Genomic DNA, 27589 nt, shown 5'->3' on the forward strand with positions numbered 1-27589 from the left:
CCCTCTCAGAAAACAAGTGGTTGTGGTTATTATTTCAAAGTGATTATTGACAACGCAGCTGGCAGCTGACGTCATCAGACTGTGCCAATCTGTGCACGTGCCTGTGATATTTAGGTTCATGTGGATGGTATCCTGACAAATTATCTTCACTTCCCTTTATGCAGGTGTGCATTCCATAGCTTAGTTAGTCTCTTCATAGCTTAGTTCATAAAACAACCCACTGACATAGTACTAAATAATACAACAATAGCAACTTGCATGTTGATGGTGCTTTTAACATAAAGAATGTGTCAAGTAACTTTACAGAACACAGATGACAATGTTGAAAATGCTGGTCCCTTTAATTGACCAGGCCTTACTTCAGAGTTAATAGAGAGCAGGCGATGCTCATTGCAGCTTGTATTTAAGGGCTGGGTTTTGCTCCCACTCAGAGGAGTTACTACTAGACAGGAAGTTAGTCTAGAAGGGAAGAGTGGAAGCTGGTATTTGTACTGAACTGTGGATTGAGAACGAAACAGTTGTGGATCACAGATTGTTTCCTGATTTTGGTGAATGGATCTCTGCCAATTGATAAACAGATATCAATTTAAGGAAAGGCAGAAAAGCTTGGTTAAAATTTGACTCTAGATCTCATGACAACTTTGATCCAGACATGAACATAAGAGCTAAATGACAGAGAAGTGAGTGTAGGAACTCTGATGAAACTAAAATCAATTGGGGGGGGGGAGGGTGGAGAATCAAAAGGAAAACACTGATGGCTGGAGTCATACCTAATGCAAAGGTGTGGCTGCCAAAGGCCAGTCATTGCAGCCCCAGGATATCACTGCACGAGTTCCACAGGAAGCATCCTCTGCCTAGTGATCTTCAGCTGCTTCATCAATGACTTACTGTGAGGGTAAGGGATGGGGCCTTTTGCTGATGATTCCAGTGTTCAGTTCCATTTACAACTGCTTTTCTTGGGCAGAATCTTATGGTATTAGAATATGAGCGTGTCAGGACCATTTCTGGGTCCTGAAACCACAGGGGTCTGAGGTGTGTCAGAAGATCGGACCTCCAGGCAGGCGGCCAATTAAGTTGCTGCCTCCATGTGGTCCAATTGAGGATGGTGGGCGGGATCAGGAGACGGGGCAGTGATTTCAGGCAGTGGATTTAAAGTAGGCTAGTCAGCCTTCGGTCTAGCTGTAATAAGTTTAATACTGCTGAGTTGGAAGGATGAGCATAATTGTGGGAAGGAAGTCAAAGGTTGTGCCACAATGTGCAGATGCCTCCCTTAGGTTATGGTGGAGGAGGTGTGGGCCTGCAGTCATAGCCTCTTCCTGAGAGTGGGAGGAGGTGCCCTGCTCAGTGACAAAAGAGACATGGTTGGAGATGGCAAAGGAGGTCTCCACCTGCAGTGTAATCAGGAGGACTTGGATACAGTGCCGCAAGCGTTTCAATGACCTTCTGAGATCCAGAAAGATGACTGTCAAACCCGCTAGTGACAGAAGTGAAGGATCTTTTGAACGCTGCTGGGCTATGCTTGGCAAATGTCCAGATATCATAAGTGCCGGAAATACTGAGTCTTGTGCACCCTGGGTCACGTAGTGGATGAAGGAGCATTGGCAGCAGGGCCACCCACAGAAGACGTGAGGATGGAAGCATAGCAGTGAAAGTATGCGAGGTGTTCTTTGGTGCGATAACATCTCCGTTGACCTTATCTCTCATGAAAATGCTCTCATCCATTCTTTCAGGCAAAGAGAGCACATAATTTCTGGGAGATGGGGTGAAGTGGGGGAGGAGTGGCTCACAGTACAGTGCCGATGCCAATGGATGAGGAGGCCCTGGCGATCATACAACACCTGACAGGGCATGGAGTGACCGAGGGCAAAATGGGGTACGACAGAGAGAGGATAAAAGTCTAATGCATGAGAACTGGCTCACTTATGTAACCAATAAGGCACATTTAATCTTACTTGCAGAGTTTAGCAATTAAGAGTTATGGAACTGTGAAGTGGAAGGTCCGCAGAAATGTCATATCCATTAACGTGTTTGCTTATCAGCACGGGGCCATTATCTGAGGAATATCAGATTATAGCGGATGAGCAAGCAGGTGTCTCAGAGGGCAATGGATACTGGGAGGATGTAGTGTCACACAACTCAGTGCAGATACTGGCACCTTGGTGGTAACTGCGCCCTGTGTGGAATATATGTCAGAGTGTGGGAAACATAGCACATGTGAGCAGTGATGGAGGCTATTAAGGCTGGTGGCAGTCCCCATCGGAGGGTAGAGGATAGCACCAGCCATGTTCCTGTCACCGGAGATGATGAACCTCTGGGGTCATTCACAAAGAGGGTGCTTGTGGAGCAGCAAAGGGAAACGTATGGACATCTAGCGGAGTTCCCTGAGGCTGAGCACATGTTTGGGTAGAAGATGGAGGAGTCTCACCATGTCTCAGTCGAATGAGCCCATGAAAGCTCCATTGAAAGCTTGGCCGCCCTTCTGGAGACTCGCATATATGCCAGGCCAATGACTGACTGGATTTGGAGTAGAGAGATGGATTTAGTGTGGCTGCAATGATCAGAAGCCCTAAGAGAGAACCGTTGCAATGACAACAGGCAGATACACAGAAGCACTGGCATAGCACCCAAGTGCAGTTGTGCCATGAAAGGGCTGAGGCAGGCAGGCATCCTGGCGATGGGGTTTCTCCTCAAGTTATCCTATGGTTTACGGCTGGCCTGCTGATCCCACTGTCGGAGAGAGACACGCTGATTCATGCCACGACCGAGGATGCCCCTGCACATATGCAGGTGGGGCAGCCTGCAGTTGAGCCCTCATGGGCACATCCATGCAAGGGATCGCGGCCATGGGCATGCTGCCTCCATGTCGGCCTCCGCCACAGGGGAGCACCATATAGAAGCACTCATCAAAAATGTCAAATTACAGTAGTTTTACTAAGGGCCACACATGGGTGGCTCTTTCATTGATTGTTAAATGCTCTGAAACTTTATTTGAATGAATACTAGTTTGTTTGCAACCTCATAAGTGTCATGTCTTTCCTCTAAGCTCGCATAAAAGGCCTGCTCATGAGTGCCCTGGACTACAGTCTATAGTTCCAGTACAGCTAAAATGCTGGCAACTACCTGGCAATGTGAAAACTGCCCAGGTATGGCCTGTACACAAAAAGCAGGACAAATCCAATCCGGCAGTCAAATGAGCTCCATTTCCTAGACGTACTTGTTGAGAAATCTGCTAAGGGATTCTCGACCACAGTCTACCGCAAGCCTCCCTTCACTGGTTAATACACATGATGGGATTCGTACAGTTCCAGGCACTATAAGATTGGCCTAATCAGCAACGTCGTAAATAGGGCCCAAGCCATTTACTCACCATGCAAGCTTGATGCTAAAATACGGCGAATCAAAGGCATCCTGCGTGACAATGGCTACCCTTATCGGATCATTTTGTGCTGTAGATCACACAAACTTATGAACAGGCCTAAGGCCATCATTTTCGGCCCTGAAAAGTGCCCAGTCTACCTCCGATTACCCTGGAAGCGTAATGTATCCCAAAAATTTGAGCAACAGGTGAAGCGAGCTGTTTCACACTGCTACTATGCAGTAGCAACACGTGTGGTGTTCGCCACTAACAGTATGCTGCCGTCAAGCCAAGAAGACTTTCTGCCTATCACACAAATGAGGAATGTGATATATGAATTTCAATGCCAGTGTGATGCTGGTATATAGTCCGTATGTCCCAAAGACTGGTGGATCATATCAAACAACATGTCCCTTCCACTGTTTGAAACGAGCAAGGTACAGGCCATACCCAACCAGCCTATGCTTGCAAAACTCAAAACACAGTATCAGCATTAGATGTGATTCCGCGATAGGACAACAGTGTGCCAAGAATTACACTGACAACGAATTTAAAATTGTCGGTCAGACTCGCAGTGTGGTGCATTTGCGCGTACTAGAAGCTACATATGTTAATACACGGGGCCTATTTTTGCAGAGAGAAAGAATGCATACACACGTTGTGCCTGTTTCAGCTAAACAAAATAAGTGACAGCCATTTGCTGGTTCATTCCTCAGGGCAAGGCACTGCCTGAACAGGGTCAAGCTGCCTGGTTTAAATTTCAAACAAAGCTTGGCACTTAACTGTCAGTCACCATAAACTGGTGCATTCTCCATGGCAAAGCCTCTACCAATCAGAGTCCACTTGCCAACCAATCAGCAATCTCTTCTCATACTGTATAAATTTGTTGCTTCCCTTACATTGGTATTCTTGCGATTGTCCTGATGAGTGCACGATGAAAAGCTTCAACAAAATAATTGAATTATCTAAAGTTGCTTTAGCATGGCATTCGAGGCAATCCTAATGACTTTGAAAGAGCAAACCCCCTTCCAGGTGTAAAATGGCATCCTGGGGCCTGTGGAGCCAATTCCTAACCTTGAATTTAATTAGAATGTTCCAGAAAACCCGAAGCAATCATGTGACGATCTGTCCATCTCCGTGGAAGGTGTTTTCTTTTCCCTTGGACAAAGAAGCTAGTAACTGAGTGTACAGCAGCAGAGAAGGCTGTATGTCTCTGTCTCTCTGTCATAGAGCCATAGAGTTATACAGCACAGAAACAGGCCCTTCTGCCCATCGTGTCTGTGCCGGCCATCAAGCACCTAACTATTCTAATTCAATTTTCCAGCACTTGGCCTGTAGCCTTGTATGTTATGGCATTTCAAATGTTCATCTAAATACTTCTTAAATGTTGTGAGGGTTCCTGCCTCTACCACCTCTTCAGGCAGTGCGTTCAAAATTCCAACCACCCTCTGGGTGAAACAATTTTTCCTCAGATCCCCTCTAAACCTCCTGCCCCTTGCCTTAAATCTATGCCCCCTGGTTATTGACCCCTCCGCTAAGGGGAAAAGTTTCTTCCTGTCTAACCTATCAATGCCCCTCATAATTTTGTATACCTCAATCATGTCCTCCCTTAGCCTCCTCTGCTCTAAGGAAAACAACCCCAGCCTTTTCAGTCTCTCTTCATAGCTATGATGCTCCAGCCCAGGCAACATACTGGTGAATCTCCTCTGCATCCTTTCCAGTGCAATCACATCCTTCCTATAGTGTGATGCCCAGGACTGTACACAGTACTCCAGCTGTGGCCTAACTCGCATTCTATACAGCTTCATCATAACCTCCCTGCTCTTATATTCTATGCCTCAGCTGATAAAGGCAAGTATCCCGTATGCCTTCCTAACCACCTTATCTACCTGTGCTGCTGCCTTAAGTATCTATGGACAAGTACACCAAGGTCCCTCTGACTTCTTCTGTACTTCCTAGGGGCCTATCATCCATTGTATATTCCCTTGCCTTGTTAGTCCTCCCAAAATGTGTCTCTGTCTCTCTGTCTGTCTCTCTGTGTGTTTATGTGTGTCTGCCTCTCTCTGTTTCCCCCCCCCACCACCGATAATGCAAGTTTGAAAACTGTCTATGCCTGTCAATCCCTCCAAGCCTACAGATTCCTACAAACACAGACCAGGGGAAGAAAACCAACAACACATCTGCCTCCAAGAAAGCCTTGGTCCAAACGGGCAGCCACAAAATGCACTTTGACCAGCCAAAGACTTCAGGAATACAGCTACAGTCGGAAGACCACCGAATCATCCACTTCACACACTGTGTATTTAAGTTCCATTTATTCTGGACTCTAATCCAACCACCAACTCTACTTTCCCCTCTGTAATCTATTCGTGTATGTGTGATTCTCGTGAGAATGTGTGTGTCACTGCGTACCGTAAATTTATTATTTTATCTGAATCTGTTTTAGATTGTTAAGTATAGTAAACTCTCCTCTTGTTTAAACTCAAGAAATCTGTCCAATTGGTTCTTTCACGATAACATTAAAGGGAAAAGGGAAAACACTCACTGAGGTGGCAAACACAACCACAGCTTAAAAAGGGTATAAACCCTGTTGCGATCAAAAGAGGGGAGCCTGAGACGACTCCTCAGCTGGCTGTAACACTCTTTTGATGGGTTACGGATGTGTGTCATGAGTCATACCTTCAGTGGATATCCGTTGTCAGCCTGGAACCATCCCTGAAGGCAACATGGTGAGTGTACAGTTGTTCACCTGAGACTGCCAAAGAATGAAGGAGTCGTGACAGTTTCCAGGCGACCTCATGCAAACTTAAGCATTCATGGTGGTGACTGATGAGCTGAACATGAGTGGAAACCCTTCCTATTCATGAAACTCCCTGCATGCTTGGATGGATGGCATCTTCATGGCTATATGGATGCAGTCTACCATCCTCCACATCTGAGGGAATCCTGCTATTGAGGCAAAACCAACAGCCCTCCACCGTGACTGGCCCCATTTGGTGAACTCAATGTATTCAGAAGCCCTAACATACAGAGATGATGCAGGCATGTGCAGCCGATTGATAAATTGTACAAATGTGCCCAGCCGAAGCCTGAAATGATACAGATGTGTAGACTTTAAGGGCGACGGTCACCTGGGTGACTGCCCGCACCCTGGGACCTGAGTTCATCATCCAGGAAAGCATAGAAGTCCATGACCACCTGCCACAAGAGGTGCAGCCTTCTACATCACTGCTTCTCTGAAAGGTTTATGAAGCCGAGGCGTTGCCTTTGAACCCTCCTTCGATGGAGCTGCCCTCTTCTGCGTCCAATCCCAGCCTCCAACCCATCTGCAGCACCCTGCTACTTATGTCTGCCTGTACTGGTCTTCATTCTGTTCCTCTTCTGGAATCCACCCAACCACTGAGTAACTGGACCCATTACTGGGTCCACACATCACTGCTGTGCAGTGGGTAGCACTGGCCTCCTTTAAAGCTCTTGCTGGCCCAGTTCATGCAAAATTTAATTCACTGATCTTTTTTACTGAGGCACCATCAGAAAGCCTATTACTTCAATGCAGCTGTTTGACAATGCAAGAGCTCATCCCTATTGCCTACCCTTTTTTGAACCATATCATCATATGCCTTTCATTCAACAATGGCCCCCTGCTGTGCAGCCTCCTCAGCTGAGATGCTGACAGTGTGGGGCCCATACAACGTTGAGAAGATCTGATGTATAACTCAGATTGCTGACTATTCAGTCTTGAATTACCAATCGTTGTGATGAGTGAGTAGCCCCTACTTTTGATCATTTGCCGCTGGGAAGATTGCCCAGAGGCAGGAATGTGCTGGCCTACTGACCCGACGCTAATATATCTGATTTTACTCCTGGTCCTGCCTTCAAGATCGCTCCTGCAGGACTGGGAAGATCTCACCCAGAATAAAGCAGCCAATGGCAGCCTACAACTCAACCTCTATAGCATCCAGAATTAGGCTGCTGACTGACAAGTAGCATTTGTGCAACATAAGTGCAAGAAAAGTCACTTCCTTCCCTTGACTTTCAATCGTGTCACCATTACCACATCCACCACCATCAACATCTGCGGGGGGGGGGTGGTCACCATTCAACAAAAGCTTAACTGTATTATCTATATCAACCCCATGGTAGCAAGAGCAGGACCAAGGTTTGGTATTCTGTGACGAGTGGCTCACCTCCTGATCCCTCAAAGCCCCTCCATCATCTACAAGGCTAAAGTCAGGAGAGCTATGAAATATTCAATGAAAGTTATTTGGTCCAGCTGCAACAATGCAGCTTGGGGGGGGAAGTGGGGGTGCGGCACAGTGGTTTGTACCACAGCTTCAGCGACCCGGGTTCGATTCTGGGTACTGCCTGTGCAGAGTTTGCAAGTTCTCCCAGTGACCGCGTGGGTTTCCGCCGGGTGCTCCGGTTTCCTCTCACAGCCAAAGACTTGGAGGTTGATAGGTAAATTGGCCATTGTAAATTGCCCCTAGTGTAGGTTGGTGGTAGGAGAATGGTGGGGATGTGGTAGGGAATATGGGATTAATGTAGGATTAGTATAAATGGGTGGTTGTTGGTCGGCACAGACTCGGTGGGCCAAAGGGCCTGTTTCAGTGCTGTATCACTATAAAAAAAAAAGCTCAAAAAGTTTAACAGCATCCAAGACAGAGCAGTAGATTTGAATGGAACCCCTACCACTGGACTCAATATCAATATCCTCCTCAATTGCATTATGGCTGAAGTATGTATGATCTGCAGGGTGCAGTGTAGTAACTTTCTTCGACAACACCTCCCTACCCTGTGGCCTCTACCACCAAGAATAATGTGCAGCAAAGTGTGGGAACACCATCACTTTCAAGTTTCTCTCCAAGTCGCACATCATCTTCACTGGGGCATATATCACTGTTCCTTCGTCAAACTGGAATTTCTTATCTAATACCATTGTTGGAGCAGTATCACCACAAGCACTGCAGTAGTTTAAGCAGATTGCCCAACGCTACCTTCTCAGGGCAATTAGGGATAGTTAATAAATAGGCCTTATCAATATCACCCACATCCCAAGAACAAAGATAGGTTTTGAGGAGGTATTTGAAAGGGGAGAAAGGTGGAGGGGTTTAGGGAGGGAATTCCAAAGAGTAGGATAGTTGAATACTGTGCTACCAATAGTTGGGTGAGAGGAGTTGGGGGGAGTGGGGGTGCGGGGCTGGGCATGTGCTGATTATCATAAGCTGGACTCAGAAAAATGCAGAATTTGGGGCAAAAGATAGGGTAGGGCAAGGTCACGGAAGGTTTTGAATACATGGATGAGGATTATAAATGGTGTTGAAAAACAGGGAGTTATTGTAGTTTGGTGAGGACATGGATGATGGACAATGGCACTTAGTGTGGAGCAGGATATGTGTTTTTGACAAACTGGAGTTTGTGGAGGATGGGAGACCAGCAAGCGAGTGGATATGACATGGGTTCTAAACCTCAATTTGAGGTTGAACAGCACACCTAGGTTGCAAACAGTTAGGTTCAGTCTGGAAGAGTGGCTGCAGAGGGACATGGAATCTGTTGCAAAGGAGTGAAGTTTGTGATGGAGACCAAATACAATCATTTTGATCTTGCGTTGAGCTGGACGAAGTTGTGTCTCATCCAGCATTGACGATTAGATAATTGCTTTGACAGCACAGAGCTAGTTGTGGATGTTGGGAAATGGGGGTTAAAGGAGATGGTGGAGAGGAAGAGGTAGCTGGATGTATTTTGAACTTATGCAAGCTGACCCTATCTCTACAGATGTTACTGAAGATAACATTTAGATGCGAAAGCAGGGGGGCCAAGGTTAGATCATTGGTGAATCCAGAGGTGAGACTGCGAGGTTGGAAGAGAAGCCGTTGCTAGAGATGTTTTGGCTACATTCGGACAATTAGGACTACTAAATGAAGATAGAATATAAGGTCCTTGATTCCATTCCTGACCTCAGCTGGGGCAGCAATTAAGCTGCTAAAATTGGTCTTTGCATCCATGGGTTAGGGCCAGTCAGGGGTGCGGAGGAAATCACTTATTGTTCCCTCTTCTGATACTTATCCAAATCTCTGCTTGGAGATAGGTTTGGATATAATTATATGCATGGTCAAAATTTCATTAACGTTCACTGTCCAAGTTCTCTGAAAAAGGGCGAGTGCTAAAGGCTGCCAATGCTTGTGGAACTATACCTAGGAAGAATAAACTCCTTCAGGGGAAAAGGGGAAATATTGGACAGGAAAAACATTCCGCAGAGCATCATCAGTAAAGAGAACAATATCCCTTTTGAAGATGTCAACAACCAAGTAGTACCAGAATGGGCTTCAGCTTGCTTACCCACACATAGGTGTTCCAATAAGACAAATTGAGCATTAGTATTTTCTGATGAATAGCTTGTACATGATTCCAGGTAAGTGTATTTAGTTGAAACATAACTTCAATCTAGGCACAGAATCTCAATATGTCTGGCTGCTTGTTCCCATTGTCTATAGTTTCACAACATATAGCATCAAAGGATCCGATATGTATTTCAAAGGACTACTATGATACAATTTGTGAACTTAATACCAATGTTTACTTGAAGATAATAGCACATTTTTAAAATATTTGCTTTCATTTAAGTTTGGGCTCTTCTTTCAATCTATCCAAGTTGGATAAATTGTTAGGTTTTAGAAAATTAGGTTTATATTTCTTGATGTCAAACTGCTTCATTTATTTTAAATGTCAGGGTTCAACTATAGCATCATTTTAAATTTCTATGCAGAATACAGAACAACACATTTCATTCCCTGCATTGTTTTAGATTTGCGATAACACATCAGAGGTTACATTTTTATTGATTCTTTACTGTGCATATTAGAAATTATAATGAAAATTGTAAAGAAACTAGTGTTATCCAGTGTCATTGATTCATTTTGATCCTTTTTAAATGCCATTCTGAATTGGAAAATATTAATTAAATTGACAGGTTATATCTTCTGATGATATCTTAGTGAAATGTTACACCGTTCCATGATTTTGAGCATTTAGAGTAATAAAGCATCTAAATCAGGTTTTTCATCTGATAGATACTTTAAATATGTTTTTATTTTTAATGGATGTTGGATGATATTGCCCCAAAGATGTTAAGATGTTTGTTCACTTCTTGAAGTGATAGAATATTAAAAAATACACAAAAATGAACTCTACTTTCTTCAGCAGTTCAATTCACTTATTATTGAGAGCAAAAATGTACACACAGTAGTACTTATGCTGGATTCTCCAGAGGATGACATTTTGCTTAAAGCTTGTGAAGCCATATACAAATTTTCTGAAAAAGGTTAGTATATTTTCATTGACATTTGTCTTATTGTGTGTTGATACTGTAAAATGTTCATCATGGAACAACTTGTTACAATTTTGAATACTTTATCATTGCATTTCCTTTTTGCAATGTTTTTATGGAATGGGACTTAAATGAAATATGTTTTAATTTGGATGTTATTTTTTAAGGAAAATATTTGTGTGTATTTCCTACACAGTGGCACATTCAAATTATTTTCCTTTTTAAATCCGCTACATACTTTATATTTTTATAAGTTAAAATGTAATTTAGAATCAGATTCCTTATGGGAAGCTCACCATCAAAAGTGGAAGGCGTTCAGGTCTTCCAAGTGGATGAAAACTTGAGGCAGGCTGTTTTTCATTTTACTTTTCTGGGCTGAGAAAAATAAGATTTTGCATAATGATCAGTCGAGGCAAAATTTATTTTTGAATAAAAGAATCTATATGGATTACTGCTTCATAATGTAGTCAGTAAGAGGTAGATTAAACAATCATTTGAGTTGCCAGGCATTATGTAAAAAAAAAACAGAGGTACCAGGGATGACTAATCATTGACTTTTTTTCCACTGAGGGAAAGGTAGGGCAACCAAAGCCAGAGCTCCCTGGATGACAAGAGAGAGTAAGATGAAGCAGAAGACATGTGCATATGACTGATAGATTAATAATACAAGTGAGAACCAGGCTGAATATAGAAAGTTCAGATGGGATGTGAAAAAGGAAATAAGAGAGGCAAAGAGAGAGTATAAGAAGAACCTGGCAGGTATCATAAAATGGAATCCAAAAGACTTCTATAGGCATATAAGTAGAAAAAGGGTAATAAGAGGAGGAGTGGACTGATTAGAAACCAAACAGGGGATCTACGCATGGAGATTGAGGTATTAAATGAGTACTTTGTATGTCTTTACCAAGGAAGAAGATGCTGCCAAAGTCATAGTGAAACAGGAGGTAGTTGAGATACTTGATGGGCTAAAAATTGATAAAGAGGAGATATTAGAAAGGCTGGTTGTACTTAAAGTTGATAAATCACTAGGACTGGATTGGATGCATCTGAGGATGTTGAGGGAAGTAAGGGTGGAAATTTACTGGCCATAAATTTCCAATCCTCCTTAGATATGGGGGTGATTCCAGAGGACTCCGGAGAATTTCAAATGTTGCACCCTGTTCAAAAAGGATGCAAGGATTAACCCAGTGACTACTGACCAGTTTAACCTCAGTATGGGAAAGATTTTAGAAACAATAATCTGGGACAAAATTAACAATTACTTGGGCAAGTATGAATTAATTTAGGAAAACCAGCACAGATTTGTTAAAAGCAAATCATGTTTAACTAACTTGATTGAGTTTTTGATGGAGTAACAGAGAGGGTTGATGAGGGTTATGCGGTTGATCTGGTGTACATGGATTTCCAAAAGGTGCTTGATAAAGTGCTGAAAATAAACATGCCAGCAAATTTGAAGCCTATGGAATAAAAGGGATGGTGGCAGCATCAATACTCAGTTGGCTGAGCCTCAGGAAACAGAGAGTAGTGGTGAATGGTTGTTTCTTAGACTGGAGGAAGGTATAGAGTGGGGTTCCCCAGGGGTCAGTACTAGGACAACTGCTTTTCTTGATATATATTAATGACCTAGACTTGGGTCTACAGGGCACAATTAAAAAATTTGCAGATGACACAAAACTTGGAAATATTGTGAACTATGAGGAGGATAGTGATAGAATTCAAGAGGACGTAGACAGGCTGGTGGAGTGGGAAGACACATGGCAGATGAAATTTAATGCAGGGAAATGTGAAGTGATTCATTTTGGTAATGAGAACGAAGAGAGATGATATAAAACAAAAGGTACAATTCTAAAGTGGGTGCAGGAACAGAGAGACCGGGGGTATATGTGCATAAATCATTGATGGTGGCAGGACAGGTTCAGAAAGCAGTTAAAAAGGCATGTGGGGTTTTGTTTTGTTTTAGAGATACAGCACTGAAACAGGCCCTTCGGCCCACCGAGTCTGTGCCGACCATCAACCACCCATTTGTACTAATCCTACACTCATTCTATATTCCTACCACATCCTCACCTGTCCCTATATTTCCCTACCATCTACCTACACTAGGGGCAATTTATAATGGCCAATTTACCTATCAACCTGCAAGTCTTTGGCGTGGTCCTGGGCTTTACAAACTGAGGCATAGAATACAAAAGCAAGGAAGTTATGATCAACCTTTATAAAACACAGGATTGCCCTCAACTGGAGTGTGTGTCCAATTCTGGGCACCACACTTTAGGAAGGATGTGAAGGCTTTGGAGAAGGTGCAGAAAAGATTTAAGAAAATGGTTCCAGGTATGAGGGACGTCAGTTACATGGATGGATTGGAGGAGATGGGATTGAAGCTTAGAGAGAAGGTTAAGAGGAAATTTGATCAAGATGTTCAAAATCATGAGGCGTCTAGACCTAGTAGATAGGGAGAAACTGTTCCCATTGGCAGAAGGGTCAAGAACCAGAGGACACCAATTTAAGGTGATTAGCAAACGAATCAATGGCGACATGAAGAAAAACTTGTTTTACGCAGCGTGTTGTTGGGACATGCAGTGCATTGCCTGAGAGTGTGATGGAGGCAGATTTAATTGTGGCTTTAAAAAGGGAATTGGATAAGCACCTGAAGAGAGAAAGGTTGCAGGGTTATGGGAAAAAGGCAGTGGAGTGGGACTAGGTGAGTTGCTCTTGCAGAGAGCCAGCATGGACTCAATGGGCTGAATGGCCTCTTTCTGTGCTGTAACCATGATATGATTCAATAGGGATGAGTTGCTCAAGTAGGGCTTGCTGCTTTAATATTCCGTCTCATTTGTACTCTTATCTCTCCATCTTTGGCTTCCTGTAATGGAGGCGGATGAAGAACATAAGAAATAGGAAAAGGAGTAGACCATATGGCCTCTCAGGCTTGCTCTGCCATTCAGTACGATCAGTGCTGATCTTCTGCCTCAACTCCACTTTCCCAACTGCTCCCCATTTCACTCGATTCCCTGAGAGATCAAAAATCTATCGATCCCAGCCTTGAATATATTCAATGATGGACTTTCCGCAATCCTCTGGGGTTGAAAATCCTAAAGATTCACAACCCTCTGAGTGAAGAAATTTCTCCTCATTTGAGCCCTAAATGATTGACCCCTGAGGCTGTGCCCCCATGCTCCAGATTCCCAACCAGTGCGTAGCCTGTCAAGCCCGTTCTGAATTGTTAATGTTTCAATGAGACCACCTCTCATTCTTCTAAACTCCAGAGAGTAAAAGCCCAATTTACTCAGCCTCTTATCATAGGACAACCTTCTGTTATGACGGTGCTTCTATATTTTTTGTTAAGTTTTTTTTAGGAGTCATGTATTTTAGAATTATGGACATTGTTTTATTTGGGAAAACTGAACAGTATTTTATAAATGCTGGACTTTGTGTTTTTTTTAAAAAAAGGTCATCGGACAGTCTTTTGCACCTGGTTTGTAAACAACCCTTATTGGGAGTCACCTGTCTTTAGATAAGTACCCAGCGGGGATTTTATCGACCTGGAAAAGATGTTTACAGAGGAGTGACAGGTCAAGATTGATAGGAGGCTTAACTCTTGAGATATTGTTTTGGTTTCGCTTGTACAGTCAGTTGGAGCATGGACAGTGTTTTGAAAAGGAGTTGAAAAAATCAACCTGCCAAGGACAAACCTCCAACTCAGCCTTTTCTAGCTCTTTGAAATGCCTGCCAGTTTTTCCATCTCTTTGAGAAGCTCTTAGAAGCAAGAAATAGAGAAATTGATGCGGCATTCCTCCTGAATGGCCTGCCAAACTGATCGGCAATGTTGCCTGATAACAACTTTTTATTTTTTTTATTTTAGAGATACAGCATTGAAACAGGCCCTTTGGCCCTCCAAGTCTGTGCCGACCATCAACCACCCATTTATACTAACCCTACAGTAATCCCATATTCCCTAACACCTACCTACACTAGGGGCAATGTACAACAGCCAATTTACCTATCACCTGCAAGTCTTTGGCTGTGGGAGGAAACCGGAGCACCCGGCGAAAACCCACGCGGTCACAGGGAGAACTTGCAAACTCCGCATAGGCGGAACCCAGAATCGAACCCAGGTCGCTGGAGCTGTGAGGCTGCGGTGCTAACCACTGCACCACTGTGCAGCCCCAACTGTTCCAGGAAGATCCCAGTGACACCCGTCTATGCGTATTTGGGATGCCAGAATAAAGGGATAACTCACATCTTTTCATACCTTCTCTTTTTTCTTCAAGAATTTGCAAGTCTTTGGCCGAAGTTTTTTTTGTCATTTTTTGTAACAGAGCTCTAAAAAGGAAATCTCTATTTTTCCATTAACGTGTGTGTGTGTGTGTGTGTGTGTGTGTGTGTGTGTGTGTGTGTCTGTGGGGCTAAGGTAAAAAGGGAACTTTCATACTTCAATCTATGTGTTAATGCTTTGCTTTGTTACTGGTTAAGTCTTTTTTTTAATCATAAACTAATAATTTATTAAAGAAACCTAGTTGTTGTATTTTATTCTGGTATAAAGAGTTGAGTATCTGATTGACCGCATCAGTACCTAGGTAAACATTTAAATATATATTGTGACCTGTGGAGAAATGGAACGAGAAAAGACAATGCACTCCTCCCGTCTTGGTGGTAACACCTCGTCCCTGGAACCAGTCTATTGAACCTTCTCTCTACTGCCTCCAAAGCAAGTATATTCTTCCTCAGATATGAAGATTAAATATGCACACACTATTCCAAGTGTGGTGTCACCAAAACCCTACACAGTTGTCGCAAGACTTCCTTGTTCTTGTACTCCAGTCCCCTTGCAATAAAGGCCAACTTGCCTTCCGAATTCCTTGCTGCACCTGTATGCTAACTTTCTGTGTTCCTTATATGAGTGCACACAAGTCTCTCTGAACATCAATATTTAGTGTCTAAAGCCTACCATCTTTGGTTGCTTCATCAATGACCTTCCCTCCATCATAAGGTCAAAAGTGAGGATGTTCGCTCATGATTGCACAGTGCTCAGTACCATTCACAACTCCTCAGATACTGAAGTAGTCTGGACTAGAGCATGGCTACCTGACCCGAACCTGACGGGACCCGACGACATTTGTCGGGTTCGGGTTGGGTCACTCTTCCGGGTCCCCCACTCTATCATCACCTCCGGTACGTGGCTCCAATGTTAATGTACATTTTGGACTTGAAAGGTTGTTTAGAATTTTTTTTTAGAATGAGAACATTACAGCGCAGTACAGGTCCTTCGGCCCTCGATGTTGCGCCGACCTGTGAAACCATCTGACCTACACTATTCCATTTTCATCCATATGTCTATCCAATGACCACTTAAATGCCCTTAAAGTTGGCGAGTCTACTACTGTTGCAGGCAGGGCGTTCCACGCCCCTACTACTCTCTGAGTAAAGAAACTACCTCTGACATCTGTCCTATATCTATCACCCCTCAACTTAAAGCTATCGTGTTTGCCATCACCATCCGAGGAAAAAGACTCTCACTATCCACCCTATCTAACCCTCTGATTATCTTATATGTCTCTATTAAGTCACCTCTCCTCCTCCTTCTCTCCAACGAAAACAACCTCAAGTCCCTCAGCCTTTCCTCGTAAGACCTTCCCTCCATACCAGGCAACATCCTAGTAAATCTCCTCTGCACCCTTTCCAAAGCTTCCACATCCTTCCTATAATGCGGTGACCAGAACTGCACGCAATACTCCAGGTGCGGTCTCACCAGAGTTTTGTACAGCGGCAGCATGACCTCGTGGCTCCGAAACTCGATCCCCCTACTAATAAAAGCTAACACACCATATGCCTTCTTAACAGCCCTATTAACCTGGGTAGCAACCTTCAGGGATTTATGCACCTGGACACCAAGATCTCTCTGTTCATCTACACTACCAAGAATCTTTCCATTAGCCCAGTACTCTGCATTTCTGTTACTCCTTCCAAAGTGAATCACCTCGCACTTTTCCGCATTAAACTCCATTTGCCATCTCTCAGCCCAGCTCTGCAGCCTATCTATGTCCCTCTGTACCCTACAACATCCTTCGGCACTATCCACAACTCCACCGACCTTAGTGTCATCTGCAAATTTACTAACCCACCCTTCTACACCCTCTTCCAGGTCATTTATAAAAATGACAAACAGTAGTTACAGTTTTTTTAAGCTAGTGCAGATAAGCAACTAAGTGAAAAACAGAAGCTAGGTTAATTGATGGTCGGGTCGGGCACGGGAAAAAATGAAAAGACTCGGGCCGGGTTGGACTCGGGTCGGGTTTCATTTGCAGACCCGAGCCAGCCTTTAGTCTGGACAACATTCAGGCTTGGGCTGATAAGTGGCAAGTAATACTCACAGTACACAAGTGCCAGGCCATGACTATCTGCAACAGGAGAGAATCTAACCATCTCCCCTTGATGTTCAACAGCATTACCATTGCTGAATCCCCCACCATTAATACCCTGGGGGTTACCATTGATCAGAAACTTAACTGGACTAGCCATATAAAAGTGTGGCTATAGTGCGGGTGGCGCAGTGGTTAGCACTGCAGTCTCACAGCTCCAGCGACCCGGGTTCAATTCTGGGCACTGCCTGTGTGGAGTTTGCAAGTTCTCCCTGTGTCTGCGTGGGTTTTCGCTGGGTACTCCGGTTTCCTCCCACCGCCAAAAGACTTGCAGGTTGATAGGTAAATTGGCCATTATAAATTGCCCCGAGTATAGGTAAGTGGTAGGGGAACATAGGGACAGGTGGGGATGTGGTAGGAATATGGGATTAGTGTAGGGTTAGAATAAATGGGTGGTTGATGGTTGGCACAGACTCGGTGGGCCAAAGTGCCTGTTTCAGTGCTGTATCTCTAAATAAATAAATAAAAGAGCAGGTCAGAGGCTGTAATTCTGTAGTGAGTAACTCACCTCCTGAATCTCCACAGCCTGTCCACCATCCACAAGACATGGTGAAGAGTGTGATGGAATACACCAATTGCCTGGATGAGTGCAGCTCCAACAACAATCAAGAAGCTCGACGCCATCCAGGACAAAGCAGTCTGCTTAATCGGCACCTTAAATATTCACTCACCAGCACAGTGGCAACAGTGTGTACCATCCACAAGATGCACTGCAGCAACTCACCAAGCCTCCTTCGACAGCACCTTCCAAATCCGTGATCTCGACCACCTAGAAAAACAAGGGCAGTAGATGCATGGGAACATGATCCTCTCCAAGTTTCTCACCATCCTGATTTGGAACTATATTGCCGTTACTTCACTGTCACAGGGTTAAAAACCTAGAAGTCCCATCCTAACAGCACTCTGGTTGTACCTACACTGCATGGACTACAGCAGTTCAAGAAAGTGGCTTCAAGAAAGGGCAATTAGGGATGGGCAACAACTGCTGGCCTTGCCAGGGATTCTGCATCCCATGAACGAATAAAAGTAAAAGTTTCACGCCTTTTCAAAAATATTCTCCTTTTCTATTCTTATTACCAAAGTGAATAACCTCACACTTCCCCACATTATACTCCATCTGTCACCTTGTTGCCCACTCACTTAATATGTCTATATTACTTTGCAGCCTCTGTGCCTTCCTCACAGTTGACATTCCCACCTAGCTTTGTACCATAAAGAAACTTGGATACATTACTGTCTGTCTCTTTGTCTAAGTCACTTGCCAAGAAAACATGGCATGCCAAATGAGGGATTATGAATTCATCAGTTGGAAACTTACATTAAACTTTTAGTGGAAAAATCCTGCCGTTAACTTTTAAAAGCTAAAATGGCCACCGAAATTTGCATCTGAAACACCTTTTTGCATTCCTAAGACCCACCCGGAGACAGAGGTCTGGGCAGTATGGACCCAGAATAATGGCTTGCTCTAAGTTATTAAATTAGCTAAGATTGCTTCATTAGCACGGCATTCAAGGCAATCCCAACACTTTGACTTTGAAAGAGCAAACCCCCGCAAAGTGTAAAAATTGGCATCCTGGGACCTGGGGAGCCAGTTCCGAGTTTTGAATATTATTAGAAGCTTCCAATGAATACACAGAGGTCATCATGTGACCATCTGTGCATCTCAGTGAAAGCTAAAAGTTTCCTTGAACAAAGACAGAAGGGCAATACCTCAGACTGTGCAGCAGGAGAAAGGCTGTGTGCCTCTCCCTCTCTCTCTCCAGATAATACAAGTTTGAACCCTGTCTGCGACTGTGGACCCTCCAAACCTACACATTGCTACAGAGAGAGACCAGGGGAAGGGAGCCACCAACAAATCTGCCTCCAAGAAAGCCTTGAGCCAAGTGGGCCAGCCACCAAGTGCACTTTGATCAGCCAAGGACTTCAAGAATACAACTTCATTCGGAAGACCACCGAATCTTCCAGCTTCACAGACTCTGTATTTAATTTCCATATAATCTGGACTCTAATCCAACCACAAAAATCTACTTTTCCCTCTGTAATTTATTTGTGTGTGAGTACGAGCCTTGTGTGAATGTGTAGAGTAAATTTATTATTTTTTTCTAGATCGGTTTTAGATTGTTAAGTATAATAAACTCTCCTCTTTCTTGTTTAAACTCAAGAAAACCTGTCCGATTTGGTTCTTTCACGATCACATCAAAGGTAAAAGGTGAAACACTCACTGAGGTGGTTAGCACAACCATGGTTTAAAAAAGGAATAAACCCTGTTGCAGTCAAATAAGAGGAAGGATAAGAGGGGAACCTGGAACCCTCTCCTCACCTGGCTGTAACACACTAATAAAGATTGTAAATAGCTGAGGCTTCAGCACTTGCGGCAGAAGTATTTTATGAGTGGGATGCCCATGAGTTGGATAGTAGTGAAGGTTTGGACCTTCTTTTAGAGGTCTTGGATGAAATTAACAGGAAAGATGATCTGTTAAATGTCTATGAGGTTTGGTCAGGCTTTGATGGATATCAGAAAATAGATGGTCATCCCATTGAAGAATATATCAATATATTTAACAAATTATATAAAAGATTGGGCTCCCTGGATCAGTACTAGCAATTAAATTGCTGGATTGTGCTAGGGTGTCTTACATGGAAAGGCTTCGAGTTCGAACTGGTGTTTGGTTCTCGGAGAGGGAAACCCTGTGGATCAGATGTTTGCTGCCTTGAAAATAAATTCCTGGGGTAACAGTCATTTCCTTCAGCTTGCATGGAAGAAATTGGACATTCTGTGGTGATACAAAGAATAGAGGACTCAATGATTGCCAGATTTCAAAATGGTCCAGATACTGGACACAGGCATCAATACAATGGAAGGATTAAAGACAGACAGAATGAGGACAAAAGCACCTTGAGCAGAACTGGCTATGACATCAGAAGACAAAATTGGAACAGCAATAATAGGCGAATGCATCCCAGGAATGCCCAAGGAACAGTTGACAGTGGTTCAGGTGTGACTCGAAGTATCATTATGGGGTGAAACGCTCAAAGCAAAGAGGCAGTGTACTCAAAATAACACATTTTAAAGAGAATTCTGAGGAAGAGAATGAAGGTAATGATGAATCTGAATGAATTGAACTAGTCACAAGTTTTTATCCTACGATGAAGTGTTGGTCACGGACTTCTTTAACTGTGCACTGCTGAATAATGCTTGCACTTCGAAAGTATGTGGAACAGATTGGTTAATGCTATCTTAATTCACTATGTAGTGAGGATTGAGGCAAGATTAAGGAATATAAAAGTGGTACTTTTTTGAAGTTTGATGTTGATAACACATTGTCACTAAAAACAGATGTAATTCCATGTAAAATAACTGGAGTAAGCCATTTTGTAAGTACTGATGCGGTTTCTTTGTGAGATACCTATGCTGTTGGGTAAACCTTATATGAAAGAAGAATGAAACTTGACATGGAGCATGAAAAGACAATTATTTTTGGAAAGCCAGTAGATCTGCAATTTATCCAGTCAGGACATTATTGTATCACCTTAACAAAATCAGATGCTTCTCATCAGAGTATTAATGGTGTCAGGTGATAAGAATCAGAGAAAAGGAATATTGTTTTAAAGTTACAGCGACAATTTGCTCACCCTACTTGTCAAAGGTTAAAATCCTGCGAAAAGATGCAGGTGTGGTTGATGAAGAGTATATGAGGCTAATAGAAAAGTGTAGTGAGAAGTGTGAAATCTGGAAAAAGTATCAGAGGGTGCTGCCACATCTTAGTGTAAGCCTTCCATTGGCATCTTACTTTAACAAGGTGGTTACCATGGAGCTAAAAGTATGGCATAAAGAGAGAAATATTTAAATTCTTCATTTTGTGACCAGATTTCATTTGAGGAATAGAATATGGTAGATCAAGGGCTGGATAATGGTAATATGAGTGATCGTGATACATGACAGAGCTTTCACATCCAAAGACTAGTTGCCCAGAATGGTTACTCTGGTGATATATATTCCAGAGGGGTTTGGTGAATGGAGGGATGTGACAGTTGGGTTTGTGCAGGTAAAGCTACTGGCAAGTTTAAATGTTGGTTGAATTTTCAGGATGATGGCCAAGAAGTGAGATCCATGGACTGGGAGAATGGGGTGAAAGAGTGGAGAGTAAGGAAGTGCAGTGCAAATACTGATAGTGGGTCCGGAAGTGACCTTTGCATCAGAAAACAATCATGTACCAAGAAAGAGCCTCCAATAGTGCAAGAGGGAGGTCTCACTGTAGTAGTCCCAACAGACATAATAGTGCAAGTAGAGGCCATAGTTTGAATAGATTAGACAATGAAGTAAAGACTACAGAACACTCTCAGAACAGAACGAGAAGCAGAAGTCCTCGTGATCGTGAAGTTTTGATGGCTGCCAATAAAATTGAGGATACTCTAATAAGAGATGCAAAACAAACAGAATTAGATAGTTGGAGAGAGTTTGGAGTTTATTCTGAGGTACCAGATAAGGGGCAACCAGCTTTGTCACACTGGTGGATTTGTACTGAAAAAGTCCTTGCAGATGGGACTTATGGTTAAAATGACGCTAGTTGCTAGTGGTTTTGAAGAGTGACTGGGTGATGCAGATGTTAGAGTGGACTCTTCCACATCTGGAAAAGTAATCTTGAAAATCATGGGCAGCACAGTGGCGCAGTGGTTAGCACCGCAGCCTCATAGCTCCAGCGACCCGGGTTCAATTCTGGGTACTGCCTGTGTGGAGTTTGCAAGTTCTCCCTGTGTCTGCGTGGGTTTCCTCCGGGTGCTCCGGTTTCCTCCCACAGCCAAAAAGACTAGCAGGTTGATAGGTAAATTGGCCATTATAAATTGCCCCTAGTATAGGTAGGTGGTAGGGGAATATAGGGATAGGTGAGGATGCGGTTGGAATATGGGATTAATGTAGGATTAGTATAAATGGGTGGTTGATGGTCGGCACAGACTTGGTGGGCCGAAGGGCCTGTTTCAGTGCTGTATCTCTAAATAAAATAAATAAATAAAATCCTTTTAGTTCTTTTGGCTACATATTCATGGATGGGTAGATCAATCGAAATAAAAGCTGCATTTCTGCAGGGCAATACTTTTCAGAGCGAAGTGTTTTTGAAACCACCCAAAGAAGCAGCAGATGGAGAAGGAAAACTGGAAACTAAACAAAGCTGTCCATGGCCTGAATGATGCTTCCAATGTGTGGTATTTTTCAGTGATATCTGTTTTGTTCAAAACAAGTTCAACTAAAAGCAGATCCCGTAACATTTTATTGGTATCATAAAGGAACACTTTCAGGCATCTTCATGGTGTATGTTAATGATTTTTCATGGGGTGCTACTAACTAATGTGAGAAATGCATTATTAATAAGATTAGAATTTAAAATTGGGAGTCAGGCTTGTGGGGATTTTAAATATATTGGTTTAGATATTAAGTAGAGTAGCTTTGGAATAAGTTTAAATCAACAATCCTATTTAGAGAGTGATACTCCCATCTCGGTTGTTCCTACTAGGTCCTCACAGAAGGATGATGTTATACGTAAACTTGGGTTTAAAGGGATCAAAGGATATGGGGTGAAAGCAGGAAAAGGTTTCTGAGTTGGATGATCAGCCATGATCATAATGAATGGTCGAGCAGACTCGAAGGGCCGAATGGCCTGCCCCTGCTCCTATTTTCTATGTTTCTATGTATAGTCAGAGCAATTGCAAAGCTTGATTGGTCAGTTGAACTGGTTGTACACTCAGACGAAATCAGGTGCTAGATGTGTTGAAGTTAAATACTATGATGAAACACCCTAAAGTCAAAAAATGTTTTAAGGGCAAATAAAACATTATGCATTTGTTCAGATTTTCTTTTTACTTCAGTTACCATCCTAACGTGACCCAAAAAACATTTTAAGAGATGCTACACATGCTAATCTCCCTGATAGGTATTCTAGTGCAGCTGGTTCCATAATATGTCGTATGGGTGGAAATAAGAAATTTTGCCCCTTAGCTTGGGAAGCTAAAAAAAACTGTTGTTAAAAGTACTTTGGCTGATGAAACACTTATGGAGGCAGTGGATATGGCATTCTATTTATCAAAAACTTTAAGTGAGATTCTGTACCATGTCAGATTTTAGTCCTTTAAGTTTCTGTAATACATTTTCTCTGCTGATATTAATTAGTTCCTTACTCTTATTAGTTCCTTGGTTACCCTCTATTTCTGATATGTAATTTGTGCCTTCTACTGTGAAGACAGGCGCAGAATATTTGTTCAACATCCTTGCTATTTCCTTATTTACCATAATAATTTCTCCTGTTTTTCCCGTAAGGAACCAATGTTTACTTTAGCTATTCTTTTTATATACCTGTAAAAGCTCTTACGATCTGTTTTCATATTCTTGGCTAGTGTACTCATAATCTATAATTTCCCCCATTTATCAACTTTTTGGTTGCCCTTTACTGGTTTCTCTAACTCTTCCAATCCTCAGGCTTACTACTATATTTTGCAACATTATATGCCTCTTCTTTTAATCTAATACTATCTTTAACATTTTTAGTAAACCACTGAGGTTTTGCTTTTTAATAGAATGTATTTTTGTTGAACATTTTGAATTGCTTCTTTAAATGTTGACCACTGTTTATTTACTGCTATACCTTTTAGTCTATTTACTCAACCAACCTTAGCCAGCTCTCCCCACATACCTGTGTAATTGGCTTTATTGAAGTTTAAGGTTCTTGTTTGGACTTGAGTACGTTGCTCTCAAACTTAACATGGAATTCAATTATATTATGATCACTTTTTTCCGAGGGAATCTTTTACTATGCGATTACTTCCTCATTGCTGTTACGACCGAGGTGGAAGGAGTGCACTGTATTTTCTAATTTCACTTCTCTACAGGTCACAACATATTTAAATGGTTACCCAATTACCGATAACGATCAATCATATACTCTACTCTTTATCCCTGAATAAAATACACCAACCAGGTTTCTTCAATAAACAATAAAACTATCAGTTTATTGTAAAACAAGACTTATCCAGTAACGAAGCAAAGTATCAACACACAGATCGAAATATGAAAATTCCCTTTTTAAATACCCCATTCCCCCCCCCCCCCCCACCTGACACACACACTGAAGAATAAATAGATTTTCTCTGCAGAGCTCTTTTACAAAAAAAAACAAAAGGAATATTTTGGCCAAATACTAGTTCTTGAAGAAAAAAGAGAAGATATGGAAGGATCACAGAATCGTTACAGTGCAGAAGGAGGCCATTCGACCCATCATGTCCGCACTGGCATTCTGAAAGAACAATTCCCTCAGTTCCATTCCCCTGCCTTCTCCCCGTAACCCTGCACATTCTTCCTTTTCATATAACTGTCTAATTCCCTTTTGAATACTTCAGTTGAACCTGCCTCCACGATGTTCTCAGGCAGTGCATTCCAGACCTTAACCACTCTTTGCGTGAAAAAGTTTTTCCTCATGTCACTTTTGCTTCTACCAAATACTTTAAATCTGTGCCCACTTGTTCTCAATCTTTTCACAAGTGGGAACAGTTTCTCTCTAACTACTCTGTCCAGATCCCTCATGATTTTGAATACCTATATCAAATCACCTCTCCGCCTTCTCCAAGGAAAACAGTCCTAACTTCTCCAATCTATCTTCATAACTGAAATTCCTCATCCCTGGAACCATTCTCGTGAATCTTTTCTGCACTCTGTCCAATGCTCTCACATCTTTCCTAAAGTGCGGCACCCCAGAACTGGACGCAATACTCCAGCTGAGGCCGAACTATTGTCTTATACAAGTTCAACATGACTTCCTTGCTCTTGTACTCTACGCCCCTATTAATAAAGCCCAGGATACTGTATACTTTATTAACTGCTCTCTCAACCTGTCCTGCCACCTTCAATGACTTATGCACATATACACTTAGGTCCCTCTGCTCCTGCACCCACTTTATAATTGTACCTTTTATTCCATATTGTCTCTCCATGTTCTTACTACCAAAATGAATCACTTCACATTTCTGTGCATTGAACTTCATCTACCGCCTGCCTGCCCATTCCAACAACTTGTCTATGTCCTTTTGAAGTTCTACACTATCCTCCTCACAGTTCACAATGCTTCCAAGTTTCATATCGTCTGTAAACTTTGAAATTGTGCCCTGTACACAAAGGCCTAGGTCATTAATGTATATCAAGAAAAGCAAAGGTCCCAACACCGATCCCTGGGGAACTCCACTATACAAACCTTCCTCCAGCCCGAAAAACATCCATTAATCACTACTCTTTGTTTTCTGTCACTCAGCCAATTTCGTATCCATGTTGCTACTGTCCCTTTTATTCCATGAGTGACAAGTTTGCTCACAAATCTGTTGTGTGGCACTGTATCAAATGCCTTTTGAAAGTCCATATGCACCTCATCAACCCTCTCTGTTACCTCCTCAAACTCCAGCAAGTTAGTTAAACATGATTTTCCCTTAAATCCATGCTGGCCTTCCTTAATTAACTCATATTTGTCTATGTGACTATTGATTTTGTACCAAATTATTTTTTCTAGAAGTTTTCCCACCACCGAAGTTAAACTGGCTGGCCTGTAATTGCTGGGTTTATCTTAATACCCTTTTTTGAACAAGAGTGTAATGTTTGCAGTTCTCCAGTGCTCTGGCAGCACCCCCGAGTCTAGGGAAGACTGAACAATTATGGCCAGTGCTTCTGCAATTTCCACCCTCACTTCCCTCAGTATCCTTGGATGCATCTCATCTGGTACTTAGAACCAAAGAACCGTAGAAAAATTACGGCACAGAAGGAGGCCATTCAGCCCGTCATGTCTGCGCCGGCCGAAAAATCTAGCCACCCAATCTAATCCCAATTTCCAGTACCTAGTCCATAACCTTGCCGGCCACAGCACTTCAGGTGTATGTCCAAGTACCTTTTAAAAGAATTGAGGGTTTCTGCCTCCACCACCATTCCTGGCAGTGAATTCCAGACACCCACCATCCTCTGGTTGAAAACGTTTTTCCTCATGTCCCCTCTAATCCTTCTACCAATCACCTTAAATCTGTGCCCCCAGGTAATTGACCCTCCGCTAGGGGAAACAGGTCCTTCCTGTCTACTCTATTTAGGCCCCTCATAATTTTGTACACCTCTGTTAAGTCACTCCTCAGCCTCCTCAGTTCTAAGGAAAACAACCCTAGCCGATCCAATCTTTCCTCATAGCTGCAACTTTCGAGCCCTGGCAACATTCTTGTAAATCTCATCTGTACTCTCTCCAGAGCAATTATGGCCTTTCTGTAATGTGATGACCAGAACTGTAAGCAATACTCCAACTGTAGCCTAACTAGTGTTTTATACAGTTCCAGCATTACATCCCTGCTTTTGAATTCTATACCTCGGCCAATAAAGAAAGCATTCCATATGCCTTCTTCGCCACTCTATCTACCTATCCTGCCAACTTCAGGGACTCGTGTACATGTACTCCAAGGACTCTCACTTCTTCTACCCCTCTCAATATCCTCCCGTTTATTGTGTATTCCCTCGCTTTATTTGCCCTTCCCAATGTCCTGATACTTTATCCACTTTTACAGACAGCCTATCTAATACTTCCTCTTTATCAATGTTAAATCCCTGTAGTGTCTGACTTATCTCCTCTTTCAACATTGCCTGGGTTGCATTTTCTTTCTTGGTAAAGACAGTGCAAAGTATTCATTTAATACCTCAGCTATGCCCTCTGCCTCCATGTGTAAATCCCCTTTCTGGTCCCTAATTGATCCCACACCTCTTACCACCCTTTTACTATTTATATGCCTATAGAAAACTTTGGGATTTCCTTTAATGCTAGCTGCCAGTGTCTTTTCATGCTCTCTCTTTGCTTCTCTTATTTGCTTTTTCACTTCCCCTCTGGACCTTCTATATTCAGCCTGGTTCTCAATAGTATTTTCTATGTGACACTTTTCTTCTTTATCTTAATCTCTACTTCTTTTATCATCTGAAGAGCTCTGGATTTGTTAGCCCTACTTTTCCCCTTCGAGGGAACATACCTTGACTGTGCCCGCACTATCGGTTCTTTGAAGGTAGCCCATTGTTCATCTACCGGGTTTCCTGCCAGCTTTTGACTCTAATTTATTCACCCCAGCTCCATTCTTACCCCATTGAAGTTGGCCTTCCCCCAGTTAATTATTCTGACCCTGGATTGCTCTTTGTGCTTTTCCATGTCAGTTGTCCCTTTTGGTCTGGCGTCTGGGTATACAGAGACGGATCACTGGGATCTTTACTGGAGCAGTTCGTTCTGGAGATGTTGAGAAGTAGTCTGGTTGGCTTTCCAGGGGAAATGTGGCATCAGGGGTTTCAGTTATCACAGTCTGGATTCGCAGGTTTTTCAAAGACGTAGAGAAGGAGGAGCTGACACACTGGATTTCTCTGGGTCTCTTAGAGAGGTGCAGGAAAGATGAGCTGGGTGTTTCTCCCTTGGCAGGTTGATCTCCAACTGCTTTTCAATGCAGCCCTCA

General features: G+C 42.8%; 1 protein-coding gene across 6 annotated transcripts in view; it reads left to right on the top strand.

The window, feature by feature from the left end:
• Positions 1–27589, top strand: part of armc3 (armadillo repeat containing 3) — a 258598-nt gene that overhangs the window by 27604 nt on the left and 203405 nt on the right. For 4 of the 6 annotated variants that reach the window (XM_068013721.1, XM_068013745.1, XM_068013726.1 and 1 more), the window contains one exon: positions 10553–10673. In XM_068013721.1, coding sequence (XP_067869822.1) covers positions 10553–10673 — 121 coding nt within the window. The remainder of the gene's footprint in view (positions 1–10552; positions 10674–27589) is intronic. The other 2 variants (XM_068013732.1, XM_068013739.1) reach the window with 1 other exon arrangement.

The sequence above is a fragment of the Heterodontus francisci genome, chromosome 2, assembly GCF_036365525.1.
Source record: "Heterodontus francisci isolate sHetFra1 chromosome 2, sHetFra1.hap1, whole genome shotgun sequence".
NCBI lineage: Eukaryota > Metazoa > Chordata > Chondrichthyes > Heterodontiformes > Heterodontidae > Heterodontus > Heterodontus francisci.